This window comes from Canis lupus, chromosome 16 (assembly GCF_003254725.2).
Source record: "Canis lupus dingo isolate Sandy chromosome 16, ASM325472v2, whole genome shotgun sequence".
Taxonomy (NCBI): Eukaryota; Metazoa; Chordata; class Mammalia; order Carnivora; family Canidae; genus Canis; species Canis lupus.
In genome coordinates, this window is record NC_064258.1 from 28,003,399 (window position 1) to 28,029,283 (window position 25,885).

General features: G+C 48.9%; 1 protein-coding gene across 12 annotated transcripts in view; it reads left to right on the forward strand.

Annotated features, from left to right (window-relative positions):
* Positions 1-5,144: 5,144 nt before the first annotated feature.
* The window catches only part of FGFR1 (fibroblast growth factor receptor 1), a 50,724-nt gene continuing 29,983 nt past the window's right edge, over positions 5,145-25,885 (forward strand). For 3 of the 12 annotated variants that reach the window (XM_049094857.1, XM_049094858.1, XM_049094860.1), the window contains exons 1-2: positions 6,055-6,078; positions 13,432-13,610. In XM_049094857.1, the coding sequence (XP_048950814.1) occupies positions 13,520-13,610 (91 nt within the window). In that variant the 5' untranslated portion in view covers positions 6,055-6,078; positions 13,432-13,519. Of the gene's footprint in view, positions 5,585-5,872; positions 6,079-7,277; positions 7,426-13,431; positions 13,611-25,885 lie in introns of those variants that run through there. The other 9 variants (XM_025432378.3, XM_025432455.3, XM_049094853.1 and 6 more) reach the window with 8 other exon arrangements.

A 25,885-nucleotide genomic window follows, 5' to 3' on the forward strand; every position in this document is an offset into this window, starting at 1 on the left:
TCACAGTAAAACCTACAGCAAAAGAGGCTACTTATCTTGTGAAGTCAACAAAGAAGGGGAAGATTAGTGGGGAAAATATTTCCTTTTTTGCAGTTGATCTTCGGGGGGACAGAGAATCTGAGGGTGGTGGTGATCAGATAATAAGGCCACAAAGATACCTGGAAAATGGGCTCCCAAAGACATGTCTTGAGTCACAGGAACATTCTGGGGCTAAACTATAGTCACAGTGGCTACCATATATTGAGCATTTACAATATGCCAGGCATTGGGCCAGTTGCATTACATGCATTACTATCTCATTTAATCCTTCCCACAGTTCTGTGAAGAGCTGGTCCGGTTGTTACCCTCATTACACCACTGAGGAAACAGAACAGAGGTGAGTAACTCATTTGCCCAAGAGCATACAGCCAGAAAGGAGTGACAAAATTGGTATCCAGACTCAGACCTGTTTGATCCGAGACCAAGTTCATCAGGGTGAGATAATGTAGAAGCTTCAACTGTATATATTTTCCAGTCTTGTCCCCCTCAATGATCCCAGACGAGTTGGTGTTTTCACATGCTCTTTCTCATCTTTTGAGATTCAGGCATCACGTCCCCTGCCTCGTGTCCTTTCCTTATCCCTCTATCCCAAACACCCTGTAGGTGCCATTGGTGTGGCATGGCTCGTGATGTTGGGCCACAAGACTGGGTGCTCCCTGAGACTGTGCCCTCATCTCTCATTTTGGGATGAACTGTGTGCCCAGCACAGCGCCTGATGCATGAGACATGACCCCCGCCCCACCCCAATGCTCAGTGAATAAATGTGGCATTAGGGCCAGACAAGCTGAGCTGCCACTTACTGCAGATTCCCTTTCCTACTCCCAGTTGGTAGGAGAGAGTGAAATGTTATTTACAAAAACATCAAGCCAAACAAGACCCTCCCTTCCCTGATATGCTGGAGCTGTGCTGAGAACAGCCAGGGGTCACCAAATGGCAGCCAGATGGTAACTGACTGCTGCTCCCTAACTCCAGGGGCCTGGGGCAAAAGGCTTGGCCGCCCACCTGCTCCCAGGAACCTGTGAACATCCACTCTGTAGGCAAAAAACCCAGACAGTTCGCTCCTGAATCCCATCCTGCATCCAGTCCCTGGGGGCTGAGCCGCTGCTGGCTCCCTCTGGTCTGAGCAGCAACCTGGCCCAGCTCTGACCCAGTACAGATGTTGCCTTCCCTCCACTAACTTGTTCTGCAGGGGGGAGGTGTTAACTCTGCAGGACCAGCACAGTGTAATCTGGGTACTCACCTCTCCTGGGAACAGCCAAGCCCCAGGAGAACTAAACTCACATGGAGCAGGGGAGTGCTGGGGAGAGAAGAGGAGTTCCCTTCTCCGTGGAAGAACTCTGAGGCCACAAGTAGCTGGAGGAAGAAGGAAGGGATTTTCTGCAGTGTTTCGAAACAAAGAGAACGGATGGGGCTTTGGGGAGAGCTCTGTTTCCCTCCATTTCATTCAGCACTGTTTCTCTCCTCCCACAGATCCAGGAGGCAACAGGCCCCCAACTGGTTATCAGGTCCTTGAGCATGAGAGCTTTTGTCTCCCCCTCAGACATCTAGCTGGCAGGGCAAGGGGCCTACAAATCCTCCCTGACCCTCCCAGCTCTTTGTTATCTCAGAGGGAAGATTACATTTCTGTGTGGGGAGGCAAGGTGCCAGGAGTCCTCAGAGCAGGACAGAGGCAGGCAGAGCTGCTGGCTGACCCCACTGGCTCCCCCCTTGCCTGGAACTGCTCAGGCCTGCCCTGGGGATGCTCTCCCTTCAATGGCCTGGGGCCTGTCCTGAAATGAAGGGTCTGCATTTCAGAAAGAGGGGGAGAAGCAGCATGGAAGGAGAGTTGGGCTGGAAGGGTAAAAGCAGCCAGCTCTCAATTATTCTGAAGCCATATCTATGGTTTGGATGGCCTATTCATTTTCTGGGTTTCTCACCTTCTCCATTCTGCTATCTTTGGCTGTTTCCTTGAGAACTGGAGGAAAGACAGCTATCAAGTTGGCCACTTGCTTTCATTTTGGTTTCTTGCTAAATCTACAGAGGAATTTGTTCAGCAGCAGAGAGACAGGCTTTTAGATCATTCTCTTTCTATTTAAACCAAGGACACTTCCTTCAGCCTCCTCTTTGGGTTCAAGATACTCTTCAAATGCTTCCAGATCAAAAGAATAAAAGGGCTGGATTGAGATCCCCTGTTTTAGAAGACTCACAGAGAGGAAGGGGGATATATTCCTATTCAGTAATAGAGTGGGAAAGATAGTGGTTGGATGTCAACATAAACACTGGATTCTCCACGGCTTGGCTTCCCAGCTCTGTTCCCTCCAATTGCATTTCTTCCTCTGGTAACCCAGGTTTGCTACTCTCATTAAGTCCACCACCAACAAATACATATGGAACATCTTCTGAGTAACATCCTGAGCTTGTCTGACACAGAGATGGGGTCCTTGCCCTGGTATAGTTTGGAAACTAGTTAGAGACAAAGAGTAAAAAAAAAAAAAAAAAAAAAAAAAAAAAGTGACTAACAAAGTTAAGTCTCAGATCAATGGGATAGACCAGATCAAGAGAGTTCCAGGGAAAAAAAAAAGAGAGAGAGAGTTCCAGGGGCTGTCAGGGCTGGGAGTGGCAGGGAAGGCCTATCTAAGGGGGGAGAGCATGAGTTTGGCCTTCTAACACAGCTGGAATGAGCATTTAAAATGAGGAAGGCCTGGAGTGGTTGGTTAAGCATCAGACTCTTAATCTCAGCTCAGGTCTTAATCTCAGGGTTGTGAGTTCAAACCCCCTACTGGGCTCCACACTGGATGTGAAACCTACTAAAAAAAATGAGGAAGACCCAATGGGTGAGCAGCTTATAAGGGAGGTTTACACCTATCTTAATCAGGAGCTATAAGGTATAAGGATGAAAGGATAGGCTTGTAGGGGAATAACCCTTTAACCATGGCTAAAGTTCATTTATTCTGCAAATACATGACCTCCTGCTTTTTATTTGGTTGTTAATTTATTCAACCATTCAACAAATATATATTGAATATTTACTCTGGCTAGCCAATAAATAGCTATTGAACTCCTACTATGGGAATGACACTGTGATGGTTACTGTTCTTTCACTTGCTGGTCAAATAGAGAAATAACTTAGACTACTTCCTTAAATTTGGAAGGAGGTTAATCTCATTCAGTATTCCAGCTTCCATAAGATTGAGGGTTTTGTGGGGTAGCAATGAAGTATACGTCCTACCTTCACTTACATACTGACTTTTTAAAAAGATTTTTTAAATTTATTTGAGAGAGAGAGAGAGAGAGAATGCGCATGAGTGGGAGGGGGCAGAGGGAGTGGGAGAGAATCCCAAGTAGACTCCCCCCTGAGTGTGGGGCTCAATCCCAGACCCTGAGATCCTGACCCTGAGCCTCTGAGCCAGAAGTCAGATGCTTAATGGACTGAGCCACCAAGGCACACTGAGGTAGTAGTCGGGAGTGGGAGAGAATCCCAAGTAGACTCCCCCCTGAGTGTGGGGCTGGATCCCAGACCCTAAGATCCTGACCCTGAGCCCCTGAGCCAGAAGTCAGATGCTTAACTGACTGAGCCACCAAGGCACACTGAGGTAGTGACTTCTATTTGTGTAATACTTTAGTGTGCTGACATCCATTATTTATTTTTAAGATTTTATTTATTTATTCATAGAGACACAGAGAGAGAGAGAGAGAGGCAGAGGGAGAAGCAGGCTCCATGCAGACAGCCTGAGGTGGGACTCATCCAGAGTCTCCAGGATCACGCCCTGGGCTGCATGCAGTCGGCGCTAAACCGCTGCACCACTTATTTTAGTTGATTCTCGTGACAAACTTCTGAGAGAGTCTCAATGTAATAGTTAAACAAGTCTTGATTTTTTTTCACATGTATGACTTGTCCAAAATCAAACAGTTCATAAGTAGGGGACCAGAATAGAGGCATCTTTCATACCTAGTGTGACATACTTCTCACCCTACCAATGGCCCCACCCTGGCAACCTGGGAGCCTCAGAAAAAATACAGACTCTTGGCTCCTTTCTGGCACATCTTGATTCCTTAGGTCTGAGTAGGTCCAGGAATTTGTATTTTTTATAAGTTTCCCCAGAGAATTTATGTGCATTTGGATTAGGGAGCCGCAAGATTATAGATTATAGTGGCATTTAGACACTCTTCCTCGGGTTCCACAGAACCTTTTCCTCAGGTACTCTGGATGGATTCTGATTAATTTCCAAACCAATAACATGCCCGATTCCCACCACTCACTCTTTGCTTCCTAAAATTCACTGCAGGTTGAAGACTTCTGGAGGCCCAGAATGGTGCTGCAGCATTCGTAGCCCGCACCCCCCCCCCAACCTCCGCTTCCCGGTAAACCACAAAAACCTAAACTCTGTGGCTGGGAACCGTGAGATGGGAGGGAAGGGTCCGAAGGGGGCGTAGACCTTCTCACGGATAAAATACAGCTTGTATTTATTGACTGTTAACTATGTGGCAGGCCCTCTCTTCATCCTCAACTCTAATGAAAAGCGCTATTATCCCCCCTTTTAGATGAGATGAGAAAACTGAGATTCGGAGCGAGAAGAGTCATTTCCCCAAGGCACGCAGTCAGTGCGACTCCAAGGCCGGTGCTGGCAGGGACACCCTCGGGACCACGGCGTCGCCCCCCCTCCCCCCCCTCCCCCCTCCGCCCCCCGCTCCTGTGTCCGCCGCCTGGACCCCGGGCGCCCAGCGGGCGGGGCTCCGAGGCCAGGCCCGCGCGCCCCGGACTCAGACTGCGGGGAAGCTGCCGCCGAGCGCCGCGCCGCCGAGCCCGCTCCCCGCGGTCGGGGGCCGCGGCTGGAACTACAAGGCCCAGCAGGCAGCAGCAGGGGGAGGAGGCGGGGGTGGGACTAGCGCGGGTGGGAGTGAGCGCGAGCCCTCGCGCCTCGCCGGCGCACAGCGCTCGGAGCGCTCCTGCGGGCACTGGTGCGGCGGCCTGGGCGGCGGGCGGCGGGCGGCGGGCGGCGAGCGGGAGCCCGGAGTCCGGTCCGGCGCGCTGCGGCCGGGGAGCCCGGGCCGTGCCCGAAGCCGGGCGGCGGCGTCCCGACCCGACCCGACCCGACTCCGCTTAGCGCATTGCGGCGACCTCGCCTTCCCCGGCCGCGAGCGCGCGCCGCAGCTGGAAAAGCCGCGGAAACCCAGGACTTTCCGCCGGTGCGAGGGGCGCACAGTCCCAGGGCTGCAGTCGGGCGCGCCGCGGGGCCGGGGCCCCCGCCGGGCGATGGAGCCCGGGCTGCGAGAAGCGTGAGGCGCCGCCGCCCGGTTCTGGAGAGGGGGCCGCAGGGTCTGGAGACCCCGGGCGGCGGACGGGAGCCCTCCCCCCGCCCCGCCTCCGGGGCACCAGCCTCGGCTCCATTGTTCCCGCCCGGGCCGGAGGCGCTGAGCCTCGAGCGCCGGCCGCGGGGCTCTCGCGGCTCCGCCAGGACCCGAGCGGAGCCCGGGGGCGGCGGGCCGGAGCCGGGGCCGCGGGCGCCCGCCCGCCCGCCCGAGCCACGGCGGACTCTCCAGCGGCGGAACCGCAGCGCCGAGTGAGGTAAGAGCCGCGGCGCCCGCAGATCCGGGGCGGGCTTGGCGTCCGAGCGGCCCCCGGCGCTGGAGCCTCCCGGCTGCGTGCTTCCCCGCCGCAGCCCGGGCGAGTCCGGCGCCTCCCTCCGGTCGTTACCCGCTGCCTGCGCCTCCCGACCCCCTCCCCGGCGCTCCGCGCCCCCCTTTTGTCTCCCCTCCCGGCTCGCGTCGCCTCCTGCGCCCCCTCCCCGCGCTCGTCCCGCAGCTCCTCCTGCCGCCCAACTTTTCCGCCAACTCGCGCCGGGGAGCTGGCGAGGCGGCGGCGGCGGCGAGTCCTGGGAGCGACCCGGCCCGGGCGAGGGCGAGGGCGAGGGCGAGGGCGGCGGCGGCCCGCGGTGTCCTCGGACCGAGGTGGGGAGGGCGCGAGCGGGCAGCGGTGGGGGGACTGCGTGTGCGTGTGTGTGCTGCATTCCGGCCCATCTCCTTCTAGTCCGCCAGTGGGGACTCCCCCCAATCCAGCAGGTAGCTGTGCGTGGGACGCTAAAGCCCCGGGGTCTTTCTAAGTCTTCCTCCACCTCGAGGGAAGTCTGGGGTCGCGCTTGGGGGTGGGCGGAGAGGGCCGAGAAGGGGGAAGGAAGAGGAGGGGTAGGTTAGCTTCTCCTGGAATAGGTTTTAAGGAGGTGTCGTCACCAAATGGCTGAATCTGCTATTGCAGAGAGCGAGAAAGGAATTCCCTTTTCCAGAGGGGGTTATCTTCTACTGAGTGGATCTCAGAAAGGGTCGGAAGTTTGTGGAAGGGAGGGCGCCCAGCGGGTGATGTTAAGCCCCATTATGGGGTCGCGGGGGGGGGGGAGGGGAACGTTCGGTTCCAAGCTGGTTCGAGGAGGTGGGGGAAGGGATGAGGGTTTGGCCGGTGCGGTGCACTCGGCCGCGCTGCATGTTGCTTCTCTGGCTCAGACCCTCTGCCCACCCCGCTCCCGCCTCCCGTTATGTGTGGGGTTGGGAACAGAGGAACCCTCGTTTGCAGAGAAATTTATTGACATTGCGGATGGATGGAGTTCGTTGAGCACATAACCTATGAAGGCAGCCAGACCCCCTCGGGCGGGGGTGGCGGGGGTGGTGGTGAAGCTTCCTTCTCCTTTCTGGGCCCAGAAAAAAAAAAAAATTTCTGCGGTATCTTCCTCCCCTAACACTTTTTCCCCCCATTTTCCAGATGTAGCCGCCGCATCTGGTTTCGTTTCACCCCACACCGCAGCCCCATTAACATTTCCCTCCCTTCCCCCTCACCCACATTAAAACTGGGATCCTTCCACTTGTCCTTACCACCTCCCTCCCTCAACATTTTTTGAGACTGAAGTTGAGGCGTTGGGATTTGCGGAGAAAAGAAAGTTACCCTGGGTCCCAAGTTATTTAGGATCTGAGGGTGGCGGCGCTCTCTCGATAGTGCCGGAAGAAGGCATCGTAGGAGATGGGGCCGGGGGGGGGGGGGGGCTCTAGGGGGGGTGGCACTTGGCGAACGGGGCATGTGCTGGAGGTGGCCTCGTGGGTTGTGATTTGACCCAGAACTGGCTCTGATGGAAGTTTCTGGAACCAGAGCATTGCTTTTTCCGCCCCTTGGGTTGTCGCTGTAGCCGCCGGAGCGTCTGGCCCGGCCCGGCCCGGAGTCGCCGTCGGGTCTCTGGCCACCCGCTGGTGGCCTCCTGCTCGCCTTTCCACCCTCCCCGAGCGAGCCGGGGCGCAGCTGCGGGGGACGCGCGAGGGGCGCGGATGCTCTTGCCGCCGGGGGCTCTCCCTGTGCGTTTGAAGGGAGTTAGTGGGCCGCGGCCCCTGGAAGCTAACGTGGGACAATCTGCTTCTTAACGGCTCCAGGTTTGAAAGCGGGCATTGCATCGTTGGGGGTTCTTGTGGGTTTGTTTTCGGTTTTTGTGTTTTGGTTATATCCTTTGAGGTAGGAAGGCACCTTATGGTCCAAGTTGCGCGAGGGCGGGGAGAGCCGGTCCCTCTCACCCTCTCTTTACCAGTCTCTTTCAAATTGAAAACACTTCTCTGGTTTCCTCCTTTGGGCGGTAGTTTTGGAGGCTGTAATGAAATCGCACTTTCTCTAGACATGGTAATTAAGGTGACTGTTTCCTCCGCAGATGTGCCCTGCCCTTTGCACCTCCGGACCAGAGCTTTTTTTGGAATACCGTCTAAACCGTAGAATCTTAGCCTTGAGACTGTTTAGCAGAAAGTGGCCATTTTTCCTGCTTGGCCCAGGTCCCCGGTTCCATCTCTGAGGCTTTAAAAACTAAGTAGCAGGGCCCCCGGGGGACGAGCCTCTGTCTAGCTAATTACCCCCAAGCCTGGGTCATCTCCCTTCCTTTCAGTGACCAAAGGGGAGACCCATTGCCTTTGGCCTGCCCTGCCCTGATGGCCTGCCTCTCTGATGACTTGTTTACATATTTCCCCCCAGTTGATGGGGAGAGGCTCCAGGGCTGCCACTGACCCCTGGAAGAACACAGGGTGTTTGGGGACTGGGAGGTTGCTGGGGCCTGGCTCCAGCTGGGATGGTTCTGTACTGCATTAGTGACGAGCTCCTTGAAATATCTGTTGCATTCAGTCTTAGTCATCACTAAGTGTCAGCTTTTTAATGAGGGCCATCCGGTGGAAGAGCTGCTTGGCCATGGGTGGCTTTGCTGCCTGCTTTTGACTATGCCTGTACAAATGCCCATTTTGTGGGCATCTTCACAAAATGGGATTTGGCCCAGAGTGGGCACCACTTATTTTGGTTCCAAAGTAGGCAGCCTTGGGTGTTTCTTTTCCTTTGGCCTCTGGCCACGGAGGTTGTTAGAAAGTTCCAATAGAATAGCAAGTGAAGCAAAAGCATAGGAAGAAGTAGAGGAGGAGCATTGCAGATACTGTTATTGTTCATCTGTCTTTAGGGAAATTAGAATACATCCAGGCATCCCTATGCGTGAGCTGGCTTTAGCCTTGTCGGACTCCAGACGGCAGGAAGAGCGCACTGAACATTGAGTAGACAGACTCCAGCCATGGAGACCCAGGGAAAAAGCCATGGGTTTTTGCTTTTAGTTGTGTGCTTTGTGCTTGGGCTGTTGTCCTGAAAAAAATAGACTCCTGAAATAGAAGATTTGCTCCTGTGAGCTTGGGCCGTTAACAGCCAGCTTCTACAGACGCACTCTTCTTGCCTCCATTTTTAAATCTCTTTCATCTAAATGTCTTTTAGGGAAGAGCTTCCTGGTAAAGTTTGCGCCTGTTGCTGCTAGAGGCAAGGGAGGTAGAATTGATTCAAATGTCTTGTTCTGAAAAAAGCCTCATCCCTTGAGATGAGTTTAATTTCCTCTTGGGAAATTTGTCTTGCGTTTGCCTTCCCAAGAGCTATGTCAGAGGTCTGAATGCACCAGAGACTGGTGGGAGTCCAGATGTGGAGCTTTAGAGAAGACTCTGCTGTTTCCAGAGAGGATTTTTTTTTTTTTTTTTTTTTTCCAGAGAGGATTAAGTACCACACTTGGGCTAGGATATTCGCTTTTCCCCCTAAGGTTGCATCTACCTGAAGCAGACATTCTCTCCTCACTACCTCTCCAACTCGCAATTAAAGAAGATATATTTGGTCCTCCCCCCCCCCTCCCCCCCACCAAGTAGATAGCTGTTACCTGAGTGAACAACTCCAAGGATATGATGGTGGTCCACCAGTCCATTTTGTCTTCAAATGCAAGGTTTCCCGGATTATGGTGGAGTAGGTAGTGTTTCACTTATTAATTTTTGGTATAGCTCATTCCCAAGGACATTTGGACACTTTTTTTTTTCAACAAATTAATAAGTCTTCAAAGAAATCAATGTTTTGGTGTTAACTTCCTTAAGTCTGAAGAATCAAAATGTATAGAAGATGTCTCATTTGCAAGAGTATCTGTAAGAGTTTCTTTTCAATTGGCCTTTCTTTCATTCACTTATTCACTTAACAAATCTGTCAGCATCTGCCGTGTACATCTTGGGAACTAAGTGTATTAGTGAAAGTTAGGCACAAACCCTACTTCTTAAGGAGCTTGTGAGCTTTGGAAATTCAGAAGAATGAGATCCTTAGCTAGAAGGCTCAAAGACTTATGGAAGAGATAACTTCCTTTTTTTTTTTTTTTTTTGAGGTGAGATTCAGAGAATAAGAAAGCGGCGCCCCATTAAAGATGGTGGACGAGCAAAGAAGAGGGCAGAGCATGGAGATTGCGTAGGGTCATGCTGGCCCATAGAGATAGAACACATGCCACATGTGGTCTTAGATTTTCTAGTAGCCACGTTTGAAATTAAATAGAAAGAGGTGGAGCTTGCTTCTATTAATTAATTGGTTGAGATTTTAATGATCTATTTGATTTAGCCCCATATATCCAAAATGCTATCATTTGAACATGTAACCAATGTAAAAAATTATTGATAAGATACTTTCCCTTCTTCTTTTTTTTTTTTTCCACACCAAGGTTTTTGTTTTGTTTTGTTTTGTTTTGTTTTGTTTTTTAATGATAGTCACAGAGAGAGAGAGAGAGGCAGAGACACAGGCAGAGGGAGAAGCAGGCTCCATGCACCGGGAGCCCGACGTGGGATTTGATCCCGGGTCTCCAGGATCACGCCCCGGGCCAAAGGCAGGCGCTAAACCGCTGCGCCACCCAGGGATCCCCACACCAAGTTTTTGATGCCTGAGGTGTCTGTCCTGTATCTAGCACATCCTGATTCACATTAGCCACATTCCAAGGGCTCAGTAGCCAACAAGTGGCTAGTGAGTGACCACTGCCTGGGACACCTTGGTCTAGAATATAGGGTTTGAAGATGAATAGCAAAAAATACCTTTGTAAAGATAGTAAGTTTGAGTCCTCCTACCATCAGTTACCAAAGTGTCCTGAGAGTGCTGTCAAGGAGTGACTCAAAGCACCATGGTTATATATATGTCCTGCCGAAGTGAGCACTAAGCACCATGTTTATACTTCTTACACGTATTAGTACTTAGGAGAGGACAGGCATTTTCACCCATGCTATCTACTTGATCCTCATAACCACCTGTGATGGAGGCTGGGCAAATAACCCCCTTCGGTAAGAAAGTGTGTTTTTATCCTCCCTGACACCAGTCCTCAGTGAGGACCCCTGTGCCCAGGTGGAATGGGGCTTCAATTCCCTAGAGACCTGCCCAGGTATGGAGAGGCTGAGGGTAGGGCCAGCTGCAGAGGCTCTGAAGAAGCTCAAAGACACCTGCAAGGCTGTAGGTCACATCTGTCCAGCAGTGAAGGAAGGAGACTGTCCCTCAGGGATTTCAAGAATTCATTAATTAGTAGCAGGAGAAGAAGTTGTGGTGAAGGAGAAGGTGGCACTTCCAGTGTCCCAGACAGCATGTGGATTGGTGGTTTGGGTCACTTTTCTTCAGGTTTGTGCAGTTGGGCCTCTGCCCACTGACCTTCTCATTCCAGGAGCTGGTGCTGCAAGGCTGGGTTTCTTGGCAACCTTTGTTTTACAGATGTGGGCCTGTAGGCCCAAAGGAAAGAAGAAAAAGAGACTTTAGCACCTTCTGGAGGGAGTTTGAGCTGGAAAGAAGCAGCCAGATTAGTTTTGAAGTACGCTGATAGCAGAGCTGAGAGAGGACATTCTGTCTCCAGCCCACCCCTGTGAGGAAGTGGGAAGGTTTTTCGGGGACAGAGTGGCGGAGTGGTGGTGGGAGCTGCCCATCTGCTACATTGTAAAGCAAGCTCCTTCGCCTGAGGATGATACCACCTTTCCCCATCTGATACTGAAGATTCATTCATTACCCTGGTGGTTCCTGTGGCACTTGGGTTCTCAGCTGAGTGTACGTTTCTGGGTGACAGGCCTGTATCCTTGGTTTGGTGTATTTTGGGGACATAGTGAGATGTAGGATATGGTTTAAGGATGTCCTCTAGGAAGCATCGCTTCTGTCCCAGGCCTGTGTCCTAAATGGCACATCTGTGATCTGCTTCGAAGAATCTTCTCTCAACCAGAGGAGTTGAGGTGCTCCTATCTCTAGAGTTACCTTGGATCTGTCCGTGTCTATGTGGTTTCTTTGTGGCACAGGGACATTCTTTGGAGAAAACGAGCTTGCACCAGATAGAGCCCGATTCGATCACCTCCATTTGCTTTGTTGTCTCCTGTCCTTTAGCATCGAAAACGGGCGATGAGAGTCCTGGTACTGACCAGCTGCATGTCCTTGAGCAAAGTACTTGACCTCTTGTGGTCTCAGGTTTTCCATTGCTTAAAGAGGAATAATAATTCCTACCCACCCCCGCAAGCTTATATAGCAAGGATGAAATGAAGTTTTATAGGTAGAAATTTTACACTAGAATATGCTTGACACATAGAAGGTATTCAGGAGATGGTCTGTTCTGTCCCCTCAAGTCCCTTCCCTAAGTTTAGAAACTTGAAAGATAAATGTTTGTTTCTCCTGTGATTTGAAATCATTAAAAAATATAAGTAAAGCTTTGGGAGGGAGCTAGCGGTAGTACATGTGTCCACCCGCTGGCAAGCATGTGTGAACGAAGCCAAGAATCTGGGGAGTTTTCTGCCAACCGGGACTGACTCACTTGCGGTGACCACCTCACGAGGGGCCCTGTCTGGCTCCAGGGAGGCAGGGCTGAGGCACCACATTAGGGCATGTTCCGGGGAAGTGGATTTTCTTGAGTAACTGGGATGGCTCCCTGGAGCATGTAGGACAGAAGCCACTTGGTGAATGGAGATGTCACCCCTACCTATCCCAAACAGGGCCCAGAAAGTCTTATCACTTGGTAAATGTTTAGGAGCAGGAGTCCTGTTCCTTAAGATCCTTGGGGGTTGTTTTCAATTTTTCCAGCCCCAATCTGAGAAGGATAAAGGCTGCTGCAGTCTGTGCTTTTTTTAAAAAAATATATTATTTATTTATTTATTTGTGAGAGATACACAGAGAGGCAGAGACATAGGCAGAGGGAGAAGCAGGCTTCATCGGGGAGCCCGATGCAAGACTCAATCCCAGGACCCTGGGATCACGACCTGAGCAGAAGGCAGATAGATGCTCAACCGCTGAGCTACCCATGTGCCCCAATCTGTGCTTTTGTGAATGGGCCCTGGCAACAACCTCTGATTCCTCAGTATGACCTTTTTGGGCCTACTTTCCGGGTTCGTTGCTGCTGGATGTTAGCTGTCACCTTTCAGCGTGGGGGAAGAATGCTGCATCTGTCTTCTGGCTCTGTGCTCTGAGGTCTTTTATAAGTTGGTAAGAGTTGTGTTCTTTCTATATAGGAGGTTAATAGGACCAGAGTTCCCTATGGTGCATGTAGTTTTAGAGATCAAAAGACAGAACCCAGGTGATCACTTATTTCAGCTTCCTGGCTCTGTAGGTCCAGAGAGGGTCAGCCTGGTCCTTGGCTCCAGTTTCCTAGTCCTTGGTTTGTTCCAGAATTCTTCACCTGGTTTGTCCTAGAGGAAGTGGGGTCTGTACTGAGTCACCAGCACACTCAGGCTTCCTGCAGCTCCACCAGGCTCTGGAGCCCTTGCCCATGAAGTGGCAGGACTCCTTGGGACTTTCACAAGCCTCTTCCTTTTCCTAGCACAAACGATCCTGGGGCTTATGCCTCTAAGGACTTTGTGACAATTTTCCCAGCAAGGCTTGCACGTAGCCCACACTCAGGAAGTAGTTGTAGAGCTGAACCAAAGTGCTATTTTGTCTAATTAAGGTCTATAAGCTCGAATTCAGTATTGGGGCAGGACCACAGCTTTCTTCCTGCTTTCAGGAGTAAGTTGTTGCCTCAAGCACCCTTCTGGACAGGGTGACTCTGTGACATGCTTTAACTTCTTTTTCTCCTTGCCTTCCCACCTCCCAGGCAGGCCTTCCTAACTTTCTGGGTTTTTTTCTTTCCCTAGAGTCAGCTTGAAGAGGAAGATCAAGCTCAGGACGGAGTCTCCATGGAGGTGTGGAGCCTGGTCACCAACCTCTAACTGCAGAACTGGGATGTGGAGCTGGAAGTGCCTCCTCTTCTGGGCTGTGCTGGTCACAGCCACACTGTGCACTGCCAGGCCGGCCCCGACCTTGCCTGAACAAGGTAAGCCATAGGCTGAGGGGTCAGTCTGGACTCCTGGGCCTCAGAAACATAGCAGACTAGGACACCAGTGATGTGTTGACTGGGAAGGTTCTACCCAGGTGGAGCAAAGGGCTCCTTTTTGTGGCAGAGGCTTCCACAATATCTGGGCTGGTTTGGGTCTGGCTCAAGAAGTGACTTGACCTAAATACACCCTGCTTCGGCAGAAATTAGAAGTCACAAAGGCAAAAAAAAAAAAAAAAAAAAAAAAGAAGTCACAATGGCTAGTGACATCCATCTGCCAAAGGTGACATGCCTAGGGTGCGTTTGTGCTTTTCTCTTCCTGAAAAAAGAACAACTGATTGGGATCCAGGAGCTGGCTCCCTAAACTAGATGATCTATAAAATGGGGCCCAAGTGACATATGCGTTCGTTTGTTTGAAACTGGGATCAGGAGATGTTGAAGGATGTGGGAGCTTGATAAAGACCTCTGGCTTCTAAAAAATTATTCCAAAGACCCATCTTCTGTGAGGGCTGGTGTTCATGGCCACATGCCTGCCATTTTACCTTCCTTGACCATGTCAGACAGGCTCTGTTTGGAGGCCTGCTGAGAAGTTTGCTTTGGATATGCACCAGTGGGGGGATTTCAAAGAGAAGGAAAGCCAGGGAGCGTTATGGTGCCTGGGTGCTGGTGGACATCTGTGGCTTGTTGGAAATTCAGAGATTATGAGTAACGGGAGGGACTTGTTCATGGGATTTACTGGAGTTGTGAAAATACTTCATGGAGATTACAGGTACAACACACTTAGAAGGATCTGTGAGAATGTACTGCTGCCAAAGGGTAGTATGGCTTGTGACTCAGTGGCTGATCATATAAGTAGAGAGATTGGTGGGTGGTGGGTGAGAGACTCAGGTACATTTGACATGTGGCTGAGCTTAAGGGGGCACCTGTCTTAGCTGTCAGGACCTGTTTTGAGTGGTAAATCATGAGTGAGCATATTTGTCCCCTCACATGGTGATAGAGAAGGGCACACGAGACTTCACTGGAGCAGGCCGATTAATGTGGCATTCAGTAACAGAACAGAATGTTAGACTTGAGCTAGAACATGCCAGCGACCCAAAGTTGGAGAGATCATCTCTGCCCATTAGAGAATTTATTGTCAGGAAGAGACAAGTACAGAGGTAACTAAATACAGGTAGACCATGTTCAGATCACATGGTAGAGTCATAACAACACAGTGGGAATGCAGAGGAAGAAGAGAGCAGAGAGCATCTGACAGGGGTCTAGAGGTGTGGTTGGGGGTTTGTTTGGAAGAGGAGAATGAAGAGCATTCCAGGCAGAGTAGCAGGAGTAAGGTTACTTAGGCAGCATGTATAAGACATATACAGAACGAATATATGGTCTGGTGAGCAGGTGGTGGTAGGAAGTAACACCTAGAGAAACTGGGTTGAGTTAACATATGGAAGGCCTTAACACCCTGCTAAGGAAACTATACTTAAAGGGGTAGTTAGTGGGAATCTCAAAAAATTCTGAGCAGGTAGTGATGTGATCCAGCTTTCAGAAAATTAACCTGGCAGTTGAATTCGGGTGGATGGGAGGAAGACATCTATATTTGAATCCTGCTCAGCCCTTTAATGTCTGCATCACTTGCTTCAGCACATTACTCAGGCACACTAAGCCTTAGTTTGCTCATCTTTAAAATGAGGATGGTAATAAGCATTGAATGAGATAATTCAGATAAAGCACCTACAGTAAAGTTAGGACTGCTGCTACCACAGTTGCCAGATAGACGAATTAGATGTTTGTTTTAAGTGTCTAGCAAGGAGAAGAAAGCAGAATGTGAGGCATGAGATTGTAAAGGAAGGAAAAACTAGCAGACAATATAGAAATCGAATCTATGGGTTTCAGTAGGTTGGCTGTCTACTCTGGGTGACTAGAGATAGAGACAAAATGAAATGAGAGCAGAAGGAATTAGGACAGGAGGTTTATGAGGAGTAGAGATCTGGATCAGCCACAGTGTAGACGGCAGCAAGGGAGTCCAAAAAGCCAGGAGGGCTTGGATGAGGTTTGAGAATATGAATTCATCATGGGCGCTAAAGTATCTTTTTGTTGTTGTTTTTTTAACTTTCTCTAACAAACTCTTTTGTGCCTGAGAAATGGAGGGTGGAGAAAATGAATGGTATGGGTCTCAGGCCTGGACACTTGTACTCAGGAAGGGGATGTCCAAGGGTACAAGCCTTAGAACTTTAGGGTGAGGTGGGTGAGGTTCACTGAAGCCACTGGCCATGGATCCAAATGAGAAAGGAAGCCCAGGCAGTGATGGAGGGTGGAACGGGGTGGGGTGAGGGGGGTGGCGATGTCTTGAGGTAGAGGAAGCACAGGCCAGAAGCAGCAGGAGGAAACAGGGGAGGTAGAGGGGGTATGAGGAGGCTCTCTAGTGGTGAGGACTGAAGTTGGACCACCATTTTTAAAAGAATCAACTTAGCTGAGGTATAACTTACACTCTGGAAAATATACCAATTTTTAAGGGTACAGTTCAGTGTGTTTTGCTAAAAGTAACGTCCCATGTAACCACTACCCCAATCAAGAGAGGGAACGTTTTCATCACCTCTAGAACTTCTCTCTTGGCCCTCTGCATTCAGTGCCTGGTTTAGCACTGACCCCAGCAATCATGGATCTAGTTTTGGTTGTCATAGACCAGTTTTGCCTCTTGTAGAATTTCTGAAATGGCATTATGTGGCAAATGTGTAGCCATTCCCCTGTTGATGGCCATTTGGCTTAGCAGTATATTAAGATTTATTTATTTATTTATTTATTTATTTATTTATTTATTTATTTATTTATTTATTTATGAGAGAGCAGAATGAGCAAGCAAAAGAGCATGCACAGGGTGAGGGACAGAAGGAGAAGGAGACTCTCCGCTGAGCAGGGAGCCTGACATGGGACTCGATCCCAGGACCCTGGGATCATGACCTGAGCCAAAGGCAGATGCCTAACCTGGGTGGTGCCCAGTTTGGGTTATTATTAATAAAACTCCTGTGAACATCTGTGTATCAGTTCTTCTGTGGGCTTAAGCTTTGCTCAGTTGCCTTGGTTTTGATTTGGGCACCATTTCTTACTTTGACTCTTGGGAAAGTTTCTCTGTGTAGAACTTTTTTTTTTTTTTTTTAAAGATTTTATTTATTTATTCATGAGAGGCACACAGAGAGAGAGCGAGAGAGGCAGAGACACAGGCAGAGGGAGAAGCAGGCTCCATGCAGGGAGCCCAACGCGGGACTCGATCCCAGGTCTCCAAGGATCACGTCCTGGGCTGAAGGCAGCGCCAAACCGCTGAGCCACCCGGGCTGCCTATCTCTGTGTAGAACTTATAAAAATAAATAAATAAATAAATAAATAAAGATAATGAGTATCTGCTCCTGAGGTCCTTGTGACTGTCAAATAAGAGTGTATGCAAAGCTCTTATTAGTACAGGGCCTGGCACATGGTCCCTTAACAGTAAATACCAGTTGTGGGTCCTTTTTCCTGGGACCCCACAGAAGACGCCACATGGTGAGGGGCTTGTTGTTTCCTGGGTGGCATAGAACACCTTAGGACACAGATGTGGAAATCCACTGGACTCAGAGGACACGCCCCCGTCTTGGTGCAGGGTTGCCCTTTCACAGAGCTTATCCCTCCTAAGTTTGTGATAGCAGAACACATGCCCCACAGTCTTCAGAGAACTGCTGGGAAATTGTAAGGGAAAATCTGTCTCTGTGCTTCGTAAACCATAAGGTACCTCACAAATATAAAGTATCATCGGATAGTCTTGGCCTTGCTGATTATTAAATAATAATGCTGCAATTGTCCTCAGAAAAGACTATAATCTGTGTATAAAGAGTTTGTCCAAGAGTTTAAACCCAAAACTCTGCTCCCACGGAGAGCTTTTCCCCTTTAGAAAGGCGTTCCTGTAATTGTGTGTGTGTGTGTGTGTGTGTGTGTGTGTTGGGAGCCCTTCCCCCAGTCTGCAAATGCTCCTAAGGGAGTGGGGAGGGCCTAGAGTTTCTGGCTGTCCTTGGAAAGTTGATTTAATAAGGGTTCCAGGAAAACCAACCTCCCTCCGTCCCTCCCTCTCCTTTCCTTTCTCTGGTTTGGGATCTTAAAGAAGCTAAGCTTGTTTCAGATCACGTCTTGAAGGAGGAGGCAGTGGTGTGGCTGGACCGAACCTGGGTTGTGGGCAGGCGGCAGAAGGCCCCTTTAGAAAGATAAGCACCAACTTGAAAGACATTTTGAACTTGGGGAGGGTTGTGTCTGTGTATTTTTCTCTCCTTTGGAATAAGACTTGGCGAAGCAAGTGGGTGAATCCAACACAGCTTGCGAGGCTGCTGCTTGCAGCTGGAGGTGGGAGTCCTTGAACGTGGGTGAAACACCCCAGACCCCTTGGCCCAGGGGACAGTATGAGGCTTGCAGTCTCCACAAATACTTGTCTACATACCCAGAAACCTGCAACTAATAAGCGATTTAATGGGCCCGGGTTTTACAGCTCCTCCCACCTACCCAGATTTGAAGGAGTCTGGTGGCCGGTTGAAGGGGGAGAGGTTACAGTTAATGGAAAAGCCGCACGTTTCCATTTCTGGCTGTAAGCCCCTCAATGCTGATGCCGGGAGTCACAAAGCAAGGCTTTGTCTTTGTGTTCCACAGAAACCTGCGCCCATGGGGGAGAAGCTACAAGCAGTGCCAGAAACATTGCCTCAGCTTCAGGTGGTAGGGCCCCCAAGGGGCATGGCCTTAGGGGGAGATGCAAATAGGTAGCACAGGGTATCCCACCACCAGCCTCAGGTAGGCTGCAGCCTATCGGTGTGGCCAGGGGACCCGTGGCTGGTGGCTGCCCTGGGACAGCATCCAGGATCCTTCCTCTGTCCAATCTGCCCCCAACATAATCTCTTCTTGTGAAAAGAACCTGTTTCCTTTGAATGCACACTGGATGTTCCAGTGGAGTTTCTTCACCCTCTGCCCAGAAGGCAAGTGAATTACATGGAGCAAAAGGAGACGTTGGGTGACCCACTTGAGGATAGGAGTGGAGGATTTAGGTGGTAGAAATCTGTAGAGTGCTTACCTACCAAGTTTCCCCAGAGGGTCCGCTCTGTCCCACACCCTCCTCCCCAGAGAGTGGAGGCTGGTGAGCCCTGGGAAGGGTGTGTTTGTGAGCGTTCCCAGAGCTGATCGGAGCAGGGTGGGGGTAGGGAGGACCCAGTGCCCGCTTGTGAGAGAACGTGAAGGAGGAGCACTCACGTGTCCCGCTTGACCACGCTGGGCAAGTGCAGCAAAGCCACTCCAGGGCTATGTTCTTGGCTCTGGCTTCTGCATTGCTACACTATTAGCTTCACTGATTTTCCACTCTGGCTCTGCCAGCCAGCTCCCCGAAGTTAGGGAGGAGGAATTTCTCAGGGAAGAACAAATGGCTGTCCAGAGCCCTTGCTGCGGGTGGGGGAGGGGAGGGAGCTCAAACAAAGAATCAGGCTGGGATTTTGTCACCTGGTTTCTTCGACTACCTGGAGTCTGGGGTGGGCAGGAACTGCAGAGAGAGTGCCAGGGATTCCTTTGGAGTCTGTGGCCCCAGCATGGAGGTTAGTTAGGTCAGCAGGGCTCAGCCCCGGTGCTTGCTCCTGGTCAGGCAGAAGCAGTGAGTGATGGCTTGTGTCTGGGACCGTGATGGATGGCCTTGGGAGAAGTGAGTTCTGGGGAGTCATTATCCAAGAGGGCGAGGTCCAGGGGTCAGAGAGCCTGACCAGCAGCTGCGCCCTGTTTTCACAGTGCCTGTTCCTCTGGGGCCACTGGGGGCTCCGGCTTACCCTGTAGACCCCACCTTTGCCTCTTCCTTCCTTTCCCGAAGCCTGGAAACGAGACAACTGTGTCCCTGCTGACCGGGGAAAGTCCAGCTGCTCTGGTGTTCCTGGTCTCCCGAGTTCAGCAGCCCTGTTCAGGCGTCCCCGTTCATTCTGGAAAGATGGCTCTTTTACAACCTACTGCAAACATTCTCTTCTCTCCGTCCACCCTGCCGCCATCTCAGGCCCCAAGGGGATTAGCCAAAAGCTAAGTGCTCTACCTGGGCCCTTGAGGGCCCAAACTGTTTCCTCTCAGGAGAAGCCCTCTGGAGTCTGGGCTTGCTCTCTGATTTCCAGCTGGCAGCAGCCAAGTAGAAGGAGACAAATTGCCTGAAGCCCCCCATGGTAGACTGTTGGCTTCCAAATGGTAGCTCCTGTCCTCAGAGTTCCCCTTCCTGGTTCTCACTTTGCTTGGACTCTCCCCTTTCCCCTTGCCAATCTAGGCACCCACCACCTTTATTTAAAGACTGTTCTGTGCACACTGGGCAGGGTAAGGGTAAGGCGTCTGTCCAGCTAGTGCCAAGCTCTGAAAAAGACTGGCTGTGTCAGAGCTTGATACTCAATGCTCCTTCCTCATCCCACATAGTGTTGTGTCCCTGAGCCTCCTGGGATGGGTTGTGTAAAAGAAGGTGAACGTTGGGGCAGCCGGCCCTGCCATTTGGGTGAACATGGCTGTGTCTCCCTGGCCCTGGATGCGTAGGCCCATGGAGCCTCTAGTGGGTGCCTCAGTGCTTCTGAGCTTAGGCAGGCAGAGAGGTTAAAATCCACCAACAATGAACTTCCAAATATGTAATCAACAAAGTTTAATTTAGAGCTTAGCCCTTCTGTGTTTCCTCTAGAATTAAAAACTAGTCTCTGGCTAATGGTCCCTTCAAGGTTCATTCACAGACTTCACAGATTTTACACTCTCCCTCTCTCTCTCCCTCCTTTCCTTCCTTTCTGCCTCTTTCTCTCTTCCATCCATCCATCCATCCATCCATCCATCCATCCATCCGGCCAAACGAGACTCTTTCTTTTCCTTTGTTTTATATGACATAATCATTTATACATAACTGTTGTTTATCTGGGCCCCTTAGCAGGAAATGTTCATCCCTATCTTTTTCTCCTTCCTACTCTTAGTTGAGGGTTTAGCTTGTGTTTAGCCTAAGGCCTCGCTTGAAAGCTACCTCTCCCTTGAAGCCTTCCTGCATCTCCAAGTTAATCACTCTTTTTTTTCCTCCTTTCTGTTGAACTTTCAGTCTAGTACTTGGCCTTACATTATATAGAGCTGTTTTGTTTTTTGTTTCTTTTTTAACATGGTTATTTCCTCCTTTAGAGAAAGAAAGAATGTTGTCATTGCCCTTTTAAAACATGGATATTCGGGGCTTCTGGGTAGTTCAGTCCGTTAAGTATCTGAGCATCTGCCTTCAGCTCAGGTCATGATCCCCAGGGTTTTGAGATCAAGTCCCATGAGCCCCACAGGTTCCCTGCTCAGCGGGAGATCTGCTTCTCCTTCTCCTGCTGCCCCTCCCTCCACTTGTGCACTCTTGCACTCTCTCAAATAAATAAAATATTTTAAAAAATGGATATTTGATATGTTGCTGAGGTTTATCATAGGAAGTTTAGAAAATATAGATGTGTGAAAAGAAAAAGAAAAACTTATATTACCAGCATCTAAAAATAATCATTGCTGGGGCATGTGGGTGGCTCTGTCAGGTAAGTGTCTGACTCTTGATTGGGCTTAGGTCATGATCTCAGGGTCGGTAGATCAAGCCCTGCTTGCTCTACACTCAGTAAGCGAGGAGTCTGCTTGGGATTCCAACCCCAACCCCACCCCCAACCCCACCCCCAACCCCTCATCCCGCCCTTCTCTGCAAGCATGCACCCATGTACTCTTTGTCTCTAAAAAAATAAACGAATCTATAAATAAATAAAAATAATCACTGTTTACTGTGAATCCATTTCTTTAGACTGTTTTTCTTGAATTTATACAAACATGACTTTCCAAAAATGGGATTTATATGGTATATACTGGTTTTTAACTTAATCATGTAGTATTTTTTTTTTTTAAGTAAGCTCTGTGCCCAACATGGGGCTTGATCTCATGACCCTGTGATCAAGAGCCACATGCTCTACTGACTAAGCCAGCTAGGTGCCCCAAGCATGTACTATTTATTGCCATGCAAAGAACATTTTTCATTGTGCTTTATAACTACATAGTATTCCGTTGTATGAGTGTGCAAAATTTATATATTTACCCAGTCCTCCACTGTTGGACAATTAGATTATTTTCAATAGTTTGCACTTAAATGAGCATACTTTTACATCTAAACTTTGTCTATGTAGCCAAGGATATTCACATTCTTTGTTTTTTGTTTTTTTTTTGTTTTGTTTTGTTTTGTTTTTTAAGATTTTATTTATTTGTAATAGAACACACGCACAGGAGAGAGCATGAGCGCTGGGGGCAAAAGGAGGGGGAAAGGCGGACTTGATCCCAGGATCATGTTGAACCAAAGGAAGACACTCAGCTGACTATACCACCCAGGGGCCCTGGATATTTACATTCTAAAAGTTTTGATTGCATACAGCCAGATTGCCCCAGAAAGGTTATACCAGTAAAGGTCTTTTAAAATAATAATTGGTAAATATTATTTATTACACCTTCACACTCTGTATGCTTTGCATTTTTATGTCTTTATACCGATCTCATGCCATATGTTTTATTCCCGTAATCAGATGAGGAAACTGGGATCTAAGGAGTTAAGTAACTTGTCTGAGGTCATAGTTAGTGAGAGATGGAACTGGGATTCAGACTCAGTGAGATCTAACATTGGTATTTTTTTCCAGGGTATTACACTGTGTCCCTATGTCAAATTGGGTTTCTCCCCCAAACTTCAGGCTGACCAACATTTGAATTTGCCAGGTCAGCTCCTTTTTCTCTCACAGGAATCAGGGTCTCCCTTCCTCCCTCCCTTCCTTCCTTCCTTCCTTCCTTCCTTCCTTCCTTCCTTCCTTCCTTCCTTCCTTCCTTCCTTCCATTTTATTTATTTATTTGAGAGAGAGAAAGCATGAGCTAGGGGAGGAGCAGAGAGAGAGGGAGAAGCAGATTCCCCACTAAGCAGGTAGCCCAACAAGGGACTCTATTCCAGGACCCCAAGGTTGTCACAGCCTGAGCTTAAGGCAAACACTTAACTGATTGAGCCACCCAGATGCCCCTCCACCTCCCTTTCTGGGGTGGTATGAACATATGTGTGATTGGAGTAAGGGCAGCTGGAGATGCTTGCCTTATGCTGTTTCTTGTGTGACATTCTGCTCTCCACTCAGAGGTTATGCATGGGTCATAGGTCTGTGAGCTGCCCTAATGGAAGGGGTTCCCTAGCCTAGAATAATCAGTAAAACAAAAACCCCATTGAGGCCACATTTTCCACTGTAGCTAAGGTCTCCTCCTTGGAATAGGTCTAGGATCAGAGGTCCTCCAAGTGTCAGATGACACACTGGAGTTTTCTTTGTAGGTCACATTTATTCCAGAATGTAGTGGTGTCGCCCAGACACATAAACCACCTACATTGCCTTGCAAATGGTTGTGGTCCCAACAATGTCTGATGGGTGGAAATAAACCTGTCAGAAGGTTCAGTGTTGCAGAGCATTGACATTGTTTTGAGGCTACCAGTATATATATTTTTAAGACACGAAGAAATACAAAAGAGAGGAGAGACAATCCTGAAAAATTTGGTTATCTTAGTGTTTTTATATTCAACACATTAATGTTTTAAACAAAAATTTATAATGTAGATGAACTAGTCACAAAATAATTATAGGATTTTAAAAATATATATTATAGTATATTGTATGCAGTATACCCCAGGAATAGGGCACAGATTTATTAAAACGCTTTAGTAAATATTTTCTTCCAGTTCTGTTGATAACTACCCATGTAACCTTTTGGGGAAAAAAAATACCAAAAGTCTTGGAGGTCACTCTTGAATGGTAGGCCCAAGACAAATGCCTTCCCTACTCCTAGCCTCAATGTGGGTGAGGCCCAGCCCTGGCTAGTGTTATTCTTGTTTGTTTGATTTATTTATTTATTTATTTATTTATTTATTTATTTATTTATTTATTTATTTTTAAGATTTTATTTTTTTATTTGAGAGAGAGCAGGAATGAAGGGGGTATGGGGGGAGGAGGCAGGCTCCCCACTGAGCAAGGACCTGGATGTGGGGCTCAAACTTAGGACCCTGAGATCATGGCCTGAGCCAAAGGCAGCTGCTTAACCAATTGAGCCACCCAGGCGCCCCCTGGCGAGTGTTATTCTTAGCAGACATATGCAGACAGTAAATGACTCATTTAAGAAATGTCATCAAGACTGCATCAAGTAAGGACATAAAACCCAGCTCATGAGGACATTTGAAACCATAGGACAGGAGCCCTTCCCTAAAGCACAGAGACAGATTCACCATCATTTGTGGGCTGTGACGTGTGTATGTGTGTGTGTGTGTGTGTGTGTGTGTGTGTGTGTACATACATCATGAAGGCAAAGGTTTTGTTTTGTGTTTTGTTCACTTCAGTACTTTCGAACATCAGATTACATATTAGGTGCTCAGTACTTTCTGAACAAATAAATATATCCATGGAACAATCCATTTTCTTTTTTTAAAAAAAGATACCGGGGATCCCTGGGTGGCGCAGCGGTTTGGCGCCTGCCTTTGGCCCGGGGCACGATCCTGGAGACCCGGGATCGAATCCCACGTCGGGCTCCCGGTGCATGGAGCCTGCTTCTCCCTCTGCCTGTGTCTCTGCCTCTCTCTCTCTCTCTGTGACTATCATAAATAAATAAAAATTTAAAAAAAAATTTTAAAAAAGATACCTAAAACTTGTAGTTTTTTTTTTTTTAAGAAAATGAGAAAATAAATATTTTTTTTATTCATGAGAGACACAGAGAGGCAGAGACACAGAGGGAGAGAAGCAGGCTCCCTGCGGGCCACCCAGGTGGCCAAATTTGTAGTTTTAAAAAAGGGACAGCAGGAATAAAATCCTTTCAACAGAAAGATAAGGAAAGTAATTGAGGGTTACTACTACCACATTTGGAGCACTTTATTTCAGCTAATGTAGTGATTCTTGGGTGTTTGAGGCACAGCAACACCTGGCTGGCTTGTTTAAACCCATTGCCTCACCATGCTTCCTTCCCAGAGCTCCCGATTCTGAAGCAGGGCCCGAACTTGGAGCTGGGTAGTTCTAACAGGTTTAGTTAGTTCGGGAACCACACTTTGAGCACATCTGATGTCAGTTAATTTTTCAAAAAAAGTCTATAAAGTAGATGTTGTTTCCATGTCACAGTTTAGGCAACTGACTCAGAGGTCAAACAAAATCTTGCAGAAATTCAGCAGCCAGTAGGGGGGCGCCTGGATGGCTCATGCAGTTGTCATGCAAGTGTCTGCCCTTGGCTCCGGTCATGGTCATGATCCCGGGTCCTGGGATTGAGCCCCACATTGGGCTCCCTGCTCGAAGGGAAAACTGCTCTGTCTTCACTGTTGAGCGTTCTCATGCTTTCTCATGCTCTTTCTCAAATAAATAAATAAAATCTTAAAAAAAAAATAAACAGCCAGTAAGTGGCAGGCTTGAGACTTGAGTCTGGCTGGTATCAATGCTTACAGACCTAATGCCTGTACTAGAAGGTGGAGTATCAGGGAGGCTGGAAAGACCAAGATTGGTAGGCAGACGGATGGAAGAAGTAGAAGCTGGCTAAGTCAGTTTGCCTGGGGGTGTTGGGGAGAGAGAAGCCGGTGGGGGTGGATAGGTTGGTGTTTGAAAGCTCTCCTCGGAAGGAAGGAGACTCTCTTCTCTTTCTCTGATGCATGGGGCTTTAAGTCAATTATCACCGCCTCTGGAATGCTGATCTGCTCTCCAGCCCTAGAAGAGTTCTTCTGCATTCAGCAATCTCTGCTCCTTTATTGTCAAACTTTAGCATTTACTTTGGGAATTAAGGTTTATTTTCCTTAGGTTTTAGGAATTAGCTCTTGAACCTTAGAAGAGTCGGATTCCTTAACTAACTCCTGAATGAAGTTCTTCCTGTGGCATTCAAAACTTTTATCGATGCTATTTGAGCAATCAGGGCTATAAAAATGCCTGAAGGATGCATTTGGCAGTAGCATTTATTTTATAATGTTATCTCTTCTCTACTACCCTCTGGCTCCCACTCCGTTTTTGAAAATTGATTTGCCCAGCTAGTTCTTATGGGATAATATGTCATAAATCAAAAAGGACAGTGAAATAAATCCTTCTAAAATACCTGGGCTTCCGGTTTTCTGCCAGTCACGACCTCTTGCCTTTTCTCCATCCTCTATTCTAAGGCTTCTCCTGATGAGAATGTGGGTCAGAGAGAAGGCATGAAGAGAAGCATTTATTGAAGGTGCTGGCTGGAGCTCCAGGACCAAACCAGAATCCCCCTCTTCTTAAGGCAAA